The sequence below is a fragment of the Leucoraja erinacea genome, chromosome 16 (genome assembly GCF_028641065.1).
Source record: "Leucoraja erinacea ecotype New England chromosome 16, Leri_hhj_1, whole genome shotgun sequence".
Lineage (NCBI taxonomy): Eukaryota > Metazoa > Chordata > Chondrichthyes > Rajiformes > Rajidae > Leucoraja > Leucoraja erinaceus.
Genome location: NC_073392.1, coordinates 29,491,367 through 29,506,901, shown reverse-complemented (window position 1 = coordinate 29,506,901; position 15,535 = coordinate 29,491,367). Strand labels below are relative to the sequence as shown.

The following is a 15,535-nucleotide window of genomic DNA, read 5'->3' as shown; positions in this document are numbered from 1 at the left end:
TGGGAAGTGTACTTGATCTCGGTGGTGGAACTTCATACATGTTGATATCATTGGGGAAATGATTATTGTCAATTTAGCTATTGTGGGAAAACAATATCAGAATTATCATTAAAAATCTGAGGCCAATTTTCCTTTACACAAAGGGTTATGGATATAGTTTAAGGTGCACAAAAATGCTGGAGAAACTCAGCGGGTGCAGCAGCATCTATGGAGCGAAGGAGATAGGCAACGTTTCGGGCCGAAACCCTTCTTCAGACTCACATATAGTTTAGTTTAGTTTAGTTTTTTTTATCACGTGTACTGAGGTCAGCAGAAAGGCTCCACATGATCGCAATCGAGCCATCCACAGTGTACAGATACGTGATGAAGGGAATAATGTTTAGTGAAAGGTAAAGTCCGATTAAAGATAGTCCGAGTGTCCCAATGTGAATGAGTTGGATGGTAGCTCACGACCGCTCTGTAGTTGTTGATAGAATGGTTCAGTTGTCTGTTATCAGTTGGGAAGAAGCTGTCCCTGAATCTGGAGATGTGCAATGTTACACGTCTATTCCTGTAATAATGTATTGATCCATTTAGGAGACACAAGTATTAACTGCAGGTAGACAAGATAGACTACAGATGTTGGTCTTCCACATTTGGGCCATTTACAACATTTACATCCTTGTAAGACGAAGATAGCTGCAAATCTTTGGATTTCTGCATCTCTGGAGAACATGGATAGATGATGTTTCAGTTTGGGACCCTTCTTCAGTCCTTGGGGAATAGAAGAATTAGTGGTGATCTGCAGAAACCTGTACAGTTATCAGGGGTGATTGACAAGAAAGATGCGAAGAAAACATTTCTTTAAGTGGGAGTATTTTTTAACAAGGGGCATAGTTTCAGAGGAATTCCTTTTTGCTCAGAGAGTCCTCTGGGAGACCAGAACCGTACTTCAAGCGATACTCGACTGCCAGCATTTGCAGTTTTTTTTGGCTTTACCTACCACAGTATTTTGTCTCCCACAGAAGGAAATTAGGACCTTAACGATGAGAGACTACAGGTTCCATCATGCACAGCAGCTTTGACGCAGGCGCAGTGAGGCGCGGCGGAGGTGGTGACGCATGCGCGGTGAGCCGGCTGCAGTGGCGGGCTGTACAAGTTTGATCATCAGTCAGCTGCTGGGAGCAGGCCCAAGGCCGGCGATATGGTGGCTAAAAGAAGGTTGTCTAAGTCAGCCGACGACGACATGGTAATTGCCAAAGACCAATCAAGTAAGTTAACCCACAAACGTATCATTCATAAACTTTTGTTCGTTTGCTTACTATACAATGCCGAATAATCAATTTCAGCTTGCCAGCTCCACCAACTTGCCCCTTCCACTTACCAACTTGCCAGTTCTACTGGCTTGTCAGTTCCACCAATGTGCCAGTTTCACCAACTTGCCCCTTTCACTTACCAACTTGCCAGTTCCACTGACTTGTCAGTTCCACCAATGTGCCACCTTTAGCAACTTGCCAGTTTCACCAACTTGCCCCTTCCACTTACCAACTTGCCAGTTCCACTGGCTTGTCAGTTCCACCAATGTGCCAGCTTTAGCAACTTGCCAGTTTCACCAACTTGCCCCTTCCACTTACCAACTTGCCAGTTCCACTGACTTGTCAGTTCCACCAATGTGCTAGCTTTAGCAACTTGCCAGTTTCACCAACTTGCCCCTTCCACTTACCAACTTGCCATTTTTGCCACCTTGCCAGATTCGCCAACTTTCCAGTTCTACCATCTCGCCCCTTCCAATTAGCACCTTTCCAGTTTCACCGACTTGCTATTACAAAGAAGGAGATGTGTGGGTTTTTTGTCCCTGGTGCCATGGCCAAAATCTATTCCTGAATAAATATATCTAAAATTTGGCCATTCTAAGTTCAAATTGCAGCTATGGTTTAGACACTCCAAAGTTATGAGTCATTGTGTAATTGTTGGAGTTACAGTGCCCTCCATAATATTTGGGACAAAGACCCATCATTTATTTATTTGCCTCTGCTCCACAATTTGAGATTCGTAATAGAAAAAAAATCATATGTGGTTAAAGTGCACATTGTCAGATTTTAGTAAAAGCCATTTTTATACTTTTTGGTTTCACCATGTTGGAATTACAGCAGTGTTTATACATAGTTCCCCCCCCAATTTCAGGGCACCATAATGTTTGAGACACAGCAATGTCATGTAAGTGAAAGTAGTCATGTATAGTATTTTGTTGCATATCCTTTGCATGCAATGACTGCTTGAAGTCTGCGATTCATGGACATCACCAGTTGCTGGGTATCTTCTCTGGTGATGCTCTACCAGGCCTGTATTGCAGCCATCTTTAGCTTGTGGAGTATGGAGGCAAATAAATAAATGATGGTCATTGTCCCAAACATTATGGAGGGCACTGTATGTCAAAGATGGAAATCATCAGAATGATAACACAGTGGGTAATTTTATTAAAGTTAATTATTAAAACTGTCAATGATAACTTTGAAATAGTAGAGGAATCTACTTTACTAAATGCCCTTGTTAGAATGGTTTAATGATTAGTTTATTGCCACGTGTACCTACGTACAATGAAAAGCTTTTGTTGCGTGTTAACCAGTCTCTGTGGTTAGGTGCCATATTTCTGTCATTAATTGATAGTTTATAGGAAGTATAGCATTCTCTAAAATAATGTGTGCCTTTAAAAAATGAGCATAAATTAACTGCTCCATTTCACTTCAGTACAATGACTGATACATTAATTGATGCCATTGACACTTCAGTACAAAGACTAAGATACATTAATTGATGGAAATACTGTTGGTGCTCTTGGCTGCTTGATGCCAATAATGGATAACAAAACGGGGATTATTTCATCCATTGCAAAGTTTTTACACCAAATGTAAATTGTATGTTGCAGATAAAATGTCCAAAGTGTCTGTTAAACATAGAAAACTGAGAAATGTTGGTTGACTGTGTTGTAAATGAAATTTGTGGTATGATACCGATTCTTCTCTCATTTAGCATGTTGATAATGAAATGATTATAAACACTGCACTGTTTATTTTTACAATCTTTGTTTAATGAAGAGTTGTGTGATAATCTATCTTAGCGGCGAAGAAAAGCAAAATTGGCGGTAGAAAACGAATAGCGTCTGCTGAGGAGGGAGAGGTGGATGATGATACAGTGTTTGTACAGTTGCTGAAAACGGCAGGAGTGATTCTGAAATATGGAAATCTACCAAATAAACTAAGTATGTTTATAAAAAAGATTTTGTTTACACCTTGCAATGAGCTTTGTTTTAAATGCTATGATAACACATTGTATCATATAAAGTGGAATTCATTTCAATCCAAGTGTTCAAACAATACTTAAAACTGTAAAACATTGTATAACTGATATCAATACTGTGAAATTATAGTTTGTTTCTTAAATTTATTTTTCAGTTAGTGAATTACCTGTGATTATTGTCCTGAAACATTGATTGTCATGTCCTTTTCACAATTTAGTTAGTTAATAACAATTAATATTTTATAACAAATGTTCAGTTTTGGTCCATGAATTTTTTTAAATCTCTTTGAAAATGCATCCTCATACAACTAGCCTGAGCACTGCATTGTTAACGTTTGCATCGCTAACGTTTGCCATTTTTAAATAATGCTATTTTCCTCTCTACGTGGTGTCTGTTTTGTTTATATTTTGATCTTATTTCATCTTACCAGAATTTTTGGTATGGTATTTTGCTTTTATCCACTGTTTAGTTTGACAGATACAGGCCTGCATTTTTGGCTTGACGTATAGTGGAATGAGTGATCATTCAGGGCAGCAAAACCATAGGAAAAACAATTGAATACAAAGCAAAACCATAAAACATTTAGCAATCTCTCAGATTCTATGTGTGCTTAAGTCATCCAAAATAAATTCAACTCATTTTAATTTTTACTTATTGTAGCTTTAGACCAGGCAATTTTTCAAAAGAAGCTCTATCAATCTTTGAGGAAGCACGCACGCTATCCAAATGTAAGTATGTTATTTTATATCTTGGCTGTTGGGATTTGTCAGTAATGGGAGTTAGCTAGTGATATTGATTGGAAATGTACTGTTCACAGTAAGTCAAGCTTGAAATGACAATTCTGTCCTTCGAGTTGGTTCTTTCAAGTGCTTTTGGTCAAATGCTTTGTTTGAAGAAGCACAAGGACACACTGACTAAGTCCCAGTCCATGGAACAGTACAACACGGGAGCAGACCATTTGGCCCACAATGTCGGTGTCAAACATGATGCCATGTTTGCTTGCATGTGATCCATATCCCTCCATTCCCTGAATACCCTTGTGCATATACAAAAAAACATTAAAGCCACTATTGGACTTGCTTCCATTTAAGAGTTATGGGGAACTGGCACAGAAAAGGTGAAGCCAACATTAAATGGCAGGGCAAGTTTGTGGCACCCTGGTGGTCTACTCCAGCTCTTGATCATATTTGATCTTGGCGAGGAAGTTACTTCAGTTGTACTAAAACATCCCAGCACTGAAGAGAAACATTTGCCCAATGGTTCAATGGTATTTTATTGTCACTGCGGTGTGAAATTATTTTTTGTATATAATTCAGTACAAGTATCATCATACATAAGCACTTAGATACATCTTAGATAAGCATCTCAGATACATTACAAGTGTACAGCAGTCGTACACTGGGAAAGTATGGGGACGCCAGTTTTTGGCACCATTTTCAAGTCCCAGTTGTAAGTGCAGGGTTCTTGGCGCGACCACGAAGGCCCATTGTCCTGGCGGCCTTGCAGGGTTGGCCTGGCCAAGCGTAGCCTTGTTGTCCTCCACTGCTTGGCCTCTTGGAGCGGGGCCATTGCTGAGGCACTGCACTGCCTCCCGCAGCCGGTCTGATTACTGGTCCTGTGTCCGAGTCTCCTCCCTGGGCGGGCGAGCCAGGCCAGCTGTCGGTTATGGCTGCGGTACTCCAAGGGCGACCTTCTGCCGTAAAGAGGTGATCAGCCTTGCTCCTCTCGACTGCCTTGGCCGGCTACCTCCTCATCGGCCTTCCAGGCTGGTCGCTGGTCTGCAGTGGGCAAGCCGGGACTTTTGTGTGGGTCCGGGCGGCCAAAGTGAATACTGCACATTGATGGCCTATGACCTCACCTGAAAATATGACCACAAATTGTTACCGTTGAAACGAGCGGCATTTACTTTCTCGGCTCCGAAGAAAGGCACTGAAACTGTACTCTAGTACAGAAAGTAGGAAAGAAAGAGAAGATTGAGAATTGTTATGTGAATAAAACCTGTGCATGTTCTGTCTATTTGAATGGCGAGAGACTCTGCCACTTTCGTTGTACCAGGAATAAAGGATTACTTTCTGAATTTATGTGAGCTGTGTTATTTATAGGTTGTGCAGGAGTTTATAAGAGGCATGGAATCGTACATCGAGAACAGGGATAAATTCAGAAACTGCCTGTTACCTTGTGGGCAATATCAAGAGGGAGAATCAAGGTACATTAAACGTGTAAAGGTGATGACAACAGTGTTATTGCCAGGACTGTTAAAATACTCCTTATTCCTTTTCCACAGCAACTTTTTGTTTCCATTTTCATTTTTTTTCTCCTGAAATGATTAACCTTGTTTATTGGCACCTTGACCTGCTTTTCATTGTGATTATGCAAACCGAGACAGTGAGTACCTGCAGACCATTCAATCACAATACATCAAGGCTGATTCTGTCTTGGTTGTAGCAGATCTACTGGATAATGAATTAAACGGAACCTTAGCTGTTTTTCTGAGTAACTTCAGAGCTGTTGTAGAATTGTGCAGCCCAGCTATAAAAGCTGACTGTGGACTTTGTCCTGTTCACAGATGCATATCTCCTCTTTCATAAGTTCATAGTTGTTGAGCTATCAGAGCAGAATTAGGTCATTTAGCCTATCAAGTCTACTCCGCCATTCAATCATGGCTGATCTTTTTTTTTTCACTTAAATTTTTATTGATTTTTAAGAGATATTTTCAAAACATTGCATCACCATCACCATAAATAAAACAAAGTAAGAAAAACAGCAATCAAAATAAAAAAATAAGTAGATCGGGGGGGAAAAAAAAAAAAAAAAAGTAAATAAATAAATAAATTGGAATAAGACTGTGTGGTTCACTTACTAAATTAAAAAAAGAAAAAACATTACATTGATTAGTTATCTGGAGATAATTCAACATTCATACAAACATACCATCTAGTTCTATATAACGCAATCTTCCCATATCTAGCTCGGCATTTATCTAAATTGTGTCATGGCTCAACTAAACAGTCCATTTTTCCCAGATCTTCTCAAATGAATTATCCTTGACTCTCAAGGAATATGTCAATTTCTCCATATTAAAGATGTCTCGCACAATTTCTAACCACTGTTCCTGTTTTGGACTTTTTTCATTAAGCCACTGCTTGGTGGCTTTCTTACTTGCTGCAAGCAAAACTTTAATCAAATATGTATCTTCTATGTTTACACTATCTTTAATACGCCCCAGATACATCACAGGGCAGGTATTTGGGATTTTATAACCCAAGATATTATTTACAGCTGCATTAACATTTTCCCAGTATGGCCTTATAGATGCTGCTGCACCCGCTGAGTTTCTCCAACTATTTTATGTACCTTTGGCCTTATCTTTACACAGTTCCAGAAAATATGCAAGTGGTCTGCCTCCGTACTCCCACACAGCCTCCCAACAGTGTGGGAGTACGGCTGATCTATCTTTCTCCCTCAACCCCATTTTCCTGACTTCTCCCCATAACCGCAGATACCCGTACTCGTCAAGAATCGGCCATAAAAATGTCCAATGACTTGGCCTCCACAGCCTGTGGCATATCAAAAGAATGGTGATGGAAAAATAAAGTTGGACATCATGTTCAGTCTTTAACTTAATGAATGGTGGAAGAGACTTGAAGGACCAAACATCCTACTCCTAGTTCTATTTTTTTAATGTTCCTGTATTACGGAGATAGACAATGAAAAATCAGAGGGCCCACTCGGAGTTATTAGTTTATTGCCACTGGAAACTGTGTATGTGTTAAAAAATGAACAGGTGCCTTTCTAGCTGTCTGTTGAGTTCATTTTATTGAAACGTAGAAAATAGGTGCAGAAGTAGGCCATTCGGTCCTTTGAGCCAGCACCGCCATTCAATATGTTTATTATGGTTGATCATCGAAAATCAGTATCCCGTTCCTGCTTTTTCCCCATATCCCTTGATTCCGTTAGCCCCAAGAGCTAAATCTAACTCTCTTGAAAATTTAATTTAATTTAGTTTATTTGATTTAGTTTGGTTAATTTAGAGACACAGCATGGAAACAGGCTTTTCGGCCCACTGAGTCCATGCTGACCATAGAACACCCGTTCACACGAGTTCTATCTTCTCCCACTTTCTCATCCACTCCCTGCTCAGGGGCAATTTGCGAAGTCCAATTAGCCTCTAAACCCCCACATCTTTGAGATGTGGGAGGAAATGGGAGCATGTGGAGGATGCCCAAGCGCTCATAGAGAAAATGTGCAAATTCCACACAGATAGCACGCAAGGACAGGATTTAAGCTGGGCCTCTGATGATAGGAGGCAGCAGCTCAACTAGGGGTGCCACTGCATTGGCTTAAGTATGAAGTGCCAGAAGGATTTTGTTGCTCTAAACCAATATCTGAGTAAGAGCCAGACGTTAGGAGATGCAGTGGTGCAGCGGTAGATTTGCTGTGCCAGAGACCCTGGTTCGTTCCTGACTATGGGTGCTATCTTTGTGGAGTATGTACGTTCTCCCTGTCAACGTGGGTTTTCTCCCAGTGCTCCAGTTTCCACTCGCATCCCAAAGACATGTAGGTTTGCAGGTTAATCGGCTTCTGTAAATTGCCCCTAGTGTGTCGGAGGCGAAACTGGGATAACATAGAACTAGTGAACGGGTGATCAATTGTTGCCGTGGACCGAAGGGCCTGTCACATGCTGTATCTGCTGTATTTCCATCCACATATTACAACGTGACATTGGCAATGATTTAATTCCTGTTCTTTGTGAATTGTTGCAGTAATACTGTGAACTATCAAGAAAGTCTCATAAAGCTGCTTCTTGGGATTGAGATTCTGCAGGTAAAAAAGTTGCAGTCGTTTTCATCGGCACTTTGAATTGTACTTACATATTTCAATAGTTCACTCAAGATGCTGTTTGTTTTCCTATTTCTTCATAGCCTCCTGTTATGAATATGTTATTTGAAAAAATTCCTGAATTTATGTATGATGGGTAAGATCTGTTTTTATTTATCATTTCTGTTGAGCTGTCTAATCCCCAAATACAGCTGGGCATTGGCAGTAATTTCTTTGCTTGGTGGATGTAATAGCCAATGAATAGAAATGGCAATTATCTTTGACCAGAGAATAATAAATTGTTAATTCTACCTGTGCACTGTTTAGAGCGAGATTAGGTGCATATAATTGTAGTATATATTTTTTTGTTCCTCCCTCAGTCATTATCAATGATAGAATGGGCATTTGTTAAACTCTTTAGTCAGCGGGTGGTGAATCTGTGGAACTCTTTGCCACAGAAGACTGTGGGGGCAAGTCAGTGGATATTTTTAAGGCAGAGATAGATAGATTCTTGATTAGTACAGGTATCCGAGGTTATGGGGAGAAGGCGGGAGAATGGGGTTAGGAGGGAGAGATAGATCAGCCATGATTGAATGGCAGAGTAGACTCGATGGGCCGAATCACATGACCGTATAACTGATCACTGGTTATGAGACCTGACTATGGCAGTGTCAATAATTCAAAGGAAAGTAAAATGGATAAAAGATCATTAAGGCCGATATACAGTAACTGAGCAATGTGCTAGTTACAATTATTACTTTCTTACAAAGTTGCAGGTACTGAAAATAACATAACAGCCAACATTGAACAAGTCTTTTTAGTTTAGTTTAGAGATAGAGCACGGAAACAGGCCCTTTGGCCCACTGAGTCTGCACCAACCAGCAATCCCTGCACACTAACACTATTCTACACAAACTAGGGACAATTTACATATATACCAAGCCAATTAACCTACAAACTTGTACATCTTTGGAGTGTGGGAGGAATCCGAAGATCTCAGAGTAAAGCTACGCAGGTCACGGGGAGAACGTGTATATACTCCGTACATACAGCACCATAGTCCTTATTGAACCCAGGTCTCTGGCGCTATGAGGCAGTAGCTCTACCGCTATGCCAATGTGACGCTCATATTCGTGGAGTGTTTCATTTGCAGTTTCAGGTTAACCATGCTGTTTTCTGAGGTCGTTAGTCACTGACAACTTTTGAATTCACATTATTTTAGATTAGTGAATAGTAACAACATTCACTTGGGCTAGGTAATCATTGATTTACTATCAGATCTTTTTGAATATAACCTTCATAATATCTCCTAAAGTCTTGATAAAATAAACTCTTGCTGTATGCTGATGTTACACAATCCTTTTATGCATTTTTCTTGAATTCTAGCGTACCAGAGGATGGCATTAACTTGCCAAGACTCATCATCAATCAGTTTAAATGGTTGGACAGGATTGTAGACAGCAAGGTAGGGATGTCTGATATTATTTTTACATCTTTTCCTTTTGGGTAAAAGAAGATATTTTTACAATGGAATTGTTCATTTAATTATCATAGATGTTTCAGCACATTTAGAAATATTGCTAGAGGGATGTTTTGTAAGTGATACCATTGAAGGGAGAATTTGGAATCATTTTTGAAAATTCTTCTGTTCATTCCCATCTCACACAATCCCCTCTGCCGCCTTTGGGGAAGGCTTTAACTTTTAATTCATCTTGCCCATTTTAACGGCTTGATTATTTGTTGGATATTTCTGGAGCGAATAAAATTGAATAAACCAATAATTGCAATTCTTGTTGCCACTATTGAGGGCACATATGTTGCTAGATTAGGAGCAGTAAAGTTGGAGTTTACCAAATTGTGAAAGTTTTGACGTGCGAGTTTGTAGGTTAGGTGGCCTTTGTAAATTGCCCCTAGTGTATCAGCCACTGATGCGAGAGTGGAATAATGTAGAGCTAGTATGAATGGATGATCAATGATCGGCATGGACTTGGTGGGCTGAAGAGCTTGTTCCCATGCTGTATCTTTCAATCAATCAATCAATCAATTATCCCAGACAACTTATGCAGGTATGAGAGGCACAATTTTTGTTTCAAATTTTCAATGTTGTACAGAGTTGTATGTTAGGATTGGAATATAATAACTTTATACTGTATCCAATTTCTAATTGGTATTTAAACTATCAATCAAAAATTGTGCCTGGATACGTTCTCCAGAAGAATTCTTCTCAAATGATTGGCTAGTCGGTGAGCTTGTTATAGCTGCTGGACCCGAGATCCCTTTGAATTGAGTTCTGCTGGCTATGCATTGTAGACTGATTAAAGACCTGCTACTGCTCCCTATTCTGAAGTTCCAATCTCATACATTTTAATGTCAACTCCAAATTGATTATTCATAGCCCGATTATCAGGCAGAGGAATTAAAAAAACCTTCACAATCAAAACCTTCACAATTTTGTAAGCTCCTGATTCACTGCTACAGCACTTCCAGGTGTCCAAGTGCATCTTAATGAAGCACCCTCAGTATTTTCCCAGAAGTGAAAGGCACAATATTTAATTAACATTTTGAACATTATACAGAGTGATAAAACAAAAATTAGAACGTAAGCGTAATGGTAAGGCAGAAATAGAAATGTCACAAGCCAACATGTATTCCATTTTAGAATACCTTTATTTTGAAATCAACTTGGGGGAAATCATAATGCATATTGAAAAATTAGCTTTCCAAGCAGTAATTATGTTTTCATATTCTATCAGAATTCCTGGAACATCATGCAGGCAAAGCAAAAGATTTCAAGCATAATTTATATTGGGGCTAGTAGATAAATAACTTCATCTCAATTTAGGTCAAGTGATTTTAATTTGATTTGGATGGAGAAGGCTACAACTATAAAGGCTATGGGGAGCAATAATTTTGACATTTCTTCATGAAATATAGTCATGAAGAAATGGAAACGGGTCGACTAAGATGCCCTATCTATAGTAGTCCCACTTGCCCAACTAAGATGCCCTATCTACACTAGTCCCACTTGCCCAACTAAGATGCCCTATCTACACTAGTCCCACTTGCCCGAATTTGGCCCATATCCCCCTAAGCCTTTCCTATCCATATACCTGTACAAATGTCTTTTAAATGTTGCTATAGTACCTGCCTCAACTACCCCCTATGACAGCTCGTTCCATATATTCACCACCCTCTGAGTCTTAATCGGGTGCTCAGTCAAAAGAACTAATTCAAGAGAACAATTCAAGCATATTTGGTTGTTGTCAACGAGTAGTGTTTAATGAAAATCTGGGTCTTTATATTTGAATGTTTAATCGTATTTTGTTTACACTGGTATTTATAAAAATGTGAAACTGTTTATGTTGTACCTTTAGATTCTATATAGCACTCTAGTACTTGACTGTGTGCAGTATAATAATCATTGGTCTCTTGGCTGGCTGGCTTTTTTTTTTTTTTTACAGGATTTGACCAATAAAGTCTTGCAGTTGATTAGTGTTGCACCCCTTGAAATTCAATGTGACATCATAACCAGCTTGCCAGAAATCCTTGAAGATGCTCAACACAATGAAATTGCCAAGGAACTCAAGTAAGCACAATATGATGCATGTTCTTTTAAATACAGCTCGGAGACTGTTGATTAGTACACTGCTTACTGTTGCAGAACTGAACCATACAACACCTATCAATGCTCATATCCGTACTAATAACAACAAGATTGGTGGAATTGGATGCTTTTCTATGAGGAGTTTGCATGTTCTACCTGTGACTGTACGCTTCCTCCAGGTCACGTAGTCATACAACATGGAAACAGTCTGGCCCAACTTGCCCACACCGGTCATGCTGCTCCAGCTGCACTAGTCCCACCTGTCCATGTTCCTCTCAACTTTTCCTGCCCATATACCTGTACAGATATCTTTAAATATTATTCTAGTATAGAGTCATACAGCGTAGAATCAGGCCCTTTGGCCCAGCATGTCCACACCGACCATGCTGCCCTATCTGCACTAGTCCCACTGCCCATGTTTGGAACATGTTCCTCTAAACCTTTCCTGTCCATGTACATGTCCAAATGTCTTTAAAATATTGTTATAGCATCAACTACCTCCCCAGGCAGCTCATTCCACACCCCATGTGTGAAACAATTGCCCCTCAGATTCCAGTTAAATCTTTTCTCTCTCACCCTAAACCTGTGTCCTCTGGTTCTTGATTCTCCTACTGTGGGTGAAAGACTGCACCTACTATAACTATTCCCCTCAAATGCACCTCTATTAGATTACCCCTCATCTTCCTGCGCTCCAAGAAATAAAGGCCTAGCCTGCCCAGCCTCTCCCTATAGCTCAGGCCGTCGGGTCCTGGCAACATTCTTGTAAATCTTATCTGCACTCTTTCCAGCTAAACAACATATTTCCTATAGCAGGGTGACCAAAATTGAACATCAATTGTGGCCTCACCAACATCTTGTACTGAAATATAACATCCAAACTTCTGCACCGACGGTCCTCTGGTTTCCTTCCACAATCCATGGATTTGTGGGTTGGTAGGTTAATTGTCAACTGTAAATTGCCCCTCATGCTGAGATGAATGGTAGAACCTGGGAGAAGTTGAAAAGAATGTGAAGGAGAATGAAAAAAGGGATTGATACAGGATGAGTGTAAAATGGTGGGTGGTTGATGACCAGATGGGTCTATGAACCCGTTTCCATGCTGCATCTCTCTTTGGTCCAGAATTTCTGGGCTAAAGTAAGGGAGACTAAACCAAGTGCACAGTCAAGAACGTTTGTAGGAAAGTTCTGGAAAGCATTAAGTATCCATGGAGTTGTAGTTTACTTCACTTCAATGTTACCTGTAGAGACGAGAGATGTTTTTTTCTGAAATTCTATAATGCCTTTTAATGGAATTTGAATCAGTGTTATGATAACTTCCTTGTTTTAGTATTTGCAATTGTTTCTGTAAGCCTAATACCGCATTAAATCTTTTAAGATTTTAACGAAGCAAGGTTTTGTAACTGTGCAGATTTTGGTATCAAAGTCAGTACTCCAAACTAAAGCACTTGTATCAAGATTCACATTTGCAATCTTAACACAATTCTTCACTGTCTCCAAGTCCAAATTATTATTTTAAGAATAAGGAGGAAGCCATTTAGAACACACGAGAAAACACTTTTTCACACAGAGAGTGGTGAGTCTGTGGAATTCTCTGCCTCGGAGGGCGATGGAGGCAGGTTCTCTGGATGCTTTCAAGAGAGAGTTAGATAGGGCTCTTAAAAATAGCGGAGTCAGGGGATATGGGGAGAAGGCAGGAACGGGGTACTGATTGGGGATGATCAGCCATGATCACATTGAATGGTGGTGCTGGCTCGAAGGACCGAATTGCCTACTCCTGCACCTATTGTCTATTGTCTATTGTCTATTATTTTAATATATTAGAAAAAAGACCAGTTTTACTGTAACATTACTCAAGGTATCATCATGTGATTGGCCCAATACATTAACAATAACCTTAATGTGAGAAGTATGGACTATTTGTGCTGATTCAATCTTGTATACGGTTTTCTTCTTTATCATCCTGTACCATCTTGTCGCCAGCAATACAACTGAAGGTGCAATTATTCACAAATCTGCACGTCAGAAATTGTTTCCATTTATTGTATAACAATGGTGTTCTTGAGTTGGTTTTAAAATGATTTTTAACTCGCTATTCCAGTCAATTTCACTTGTTTTAATTTCTCTTACAGTTCCTTGCTGCAACAGAACACACATTTGACTGTGTCCATCTTGGATGCTCTGTCTAGTCTAAACCTACGTGCTGAGTTATTGGTAGAGGTGAGGTTTCTCTAGTTCTCCTGCCCAGATTTGCATTATTTGAAATGTAAAATCCCTCACTCTTTGCTCAGCTGCAGAATGTAAGAACAGACAATAATAATGTATTAATATAAAGGAATCTCTTGCACTTGTGTTTCCTCCCAAATTGATTCTCGGGACTACAACTGAGAATAGAAAAAAGATGGGGTTGAGAAAATGCACCTTTTCTATCCTTGTCTACTGCAGACTGTGTGCCCGATGTGGCCTCTTGTACATCCGTGAGACCAAGTGTAGACTTGGTAACTGTTTCACCGAACACTTGCACTCGGTCTACTGAGGCCTACCGGATCTCCCGATTGCTAACCATTTAAACTCCCTTTCCCATTCTCGTACTGGCCTTTCTATCCATTGCCCGTGAGGCCACATGCAAAATGGGGGAACAGCACCCCATGTTCCACTTGGGTAGCGTTCAACCCAATGGTATGAACATTGAATTCTCCAATTTAGTCGCCTCCAACACCTGGACTCGAACCTATTTCTTCCCTCACCTCCACCAACATTCTTTCCTCGTTAATCCTATGTCTCATATCTTCAGTTTAAAAAAAAATCTGGTCTTTGTGCAACTATCTGCCTACCAAAAACCTCCTCATCTGTGTTCACCTTTTACATACCATGCTTTGTTCTACCCCTCCCCTACACCTGACGACAATAGTTTATTGTTGGAAGTGAGTGGAAAGTTTACTTCAGCTGTTTCTGGTCTTCACTTTTGAAGATAGTTACATATGGGACAGAGCTGCTGTGCAAGCAACATCTACACCAAGTGTGCGGACTGACGGCTGGCTATTCAGTGGGTGTGAAACAACCATACGACATCCAGTCCACCTGGATTTTACATGTGCTTTGATATGGACTGCAAGATAGAAATCTGACGTTATAATCCTGAACTCTTCCAAAGCAAGAATTTACTGTATATGCAGCTTTTATAGACTCGTGGAGGTGTATAGAACATAAAGGGTTCCTTGTTTAGTTTAGGTGCAGAGTAGAAACAGGCTCTTAGGCCCACTGAGTCCATGCTGACCATTGATCACTTGTACAGCAGTCCTATGTTAACCCACATTTACATCCTACACGCTATGGGCAAATAACCTACAAACATTGCTTCTTTGGAATGTGGGAAGAAACCCAAGCATCCGGAGAAAACCCATATGGTCACAGGGAGAACGTACAAACAGCACCCGCAGTCAGGATCGAACCTGAGGCTCAGGTGCTGTAAGGTAGCAGCTGTCCCATTGTGTCACTGTTCAACTCGCCTTGTCTGTGCTGACCATGATATAATTGGTTTAATTCCATTTGTCCGCTTTAGGCCAGTATCCCCCTCAGTCCTTTTAAATGTGGTAATTTTATCAGCCTCTTATGGCAGCTTGTTTCAAATATTTATCATTCTCTGTGTGTAATAAAAAAACTATCCCATACATCTCCTTTAAATTTCTCCCCTCTTAAAAACGTGCCCTCAACTTCCAGAATCCCTTGGCTTTAAGGGAAATTTCTAATTATCTAGAATTGGAGATTGAAGGCATGTTGTACAGATATATCCTTGTATGGTAAAAGAGGAAGATTTTACTGTCTGGGGAAAAAACTAC

General features: G+C 40.1%; 1 protein-coding gene across 3 annotated transcripts in view; it reads left to right on the top strand.

Moving 5' to 3' along the window:
- Positions 1–44: 44 nt before the first annotated feature.
- Positions 45–15,535, top strand: part of fancd2 (FA complementation group D2) — an 88,842-nt gene continuing 73,351 nt past the window's right edge. For 2 of the 3 annotated variants that reach the window (XM_055648024.1, XM_055648025.1), the window contains exons 1-9: positions 45–1,250; positions 3,098–3,238; positions 3,938–4,005; positions 5,380–5,483; positions 8,041–8,101; positions 8,200–8,252; positions 9,482–9,560; positions 11,557–11,681; positions 13,829–13,916. In XM_055648024.1, coding sequence (XP_055503999.1) covers positions 1,184–1,250; positions 3,098–3,238; positions 3,938–4,005; positions 5,380–5,483; positions 8,041–8,101; positions 8,200–8,252; positions 9,482–9,560; positions 11,557–11,681; positions 13,829–13,916 — 786 coding nt within the window. In that variant the 5' untranslated portion in view covers positions 45–1,183. Of the gene's footprint in view, positions 1,251–3,097; positions 3,239–3,937; positions 4,006–4,037; positions 5,484–8,040; positions 8,102–8,199; positions 8,253–9,481; positions 9,561–11,556; positions 11,682–13,828; positions 13,917–15,535 lie in introns of those variants that run through there. The other variant, XM_055648026.1, reaches the window with a different exon arrangement.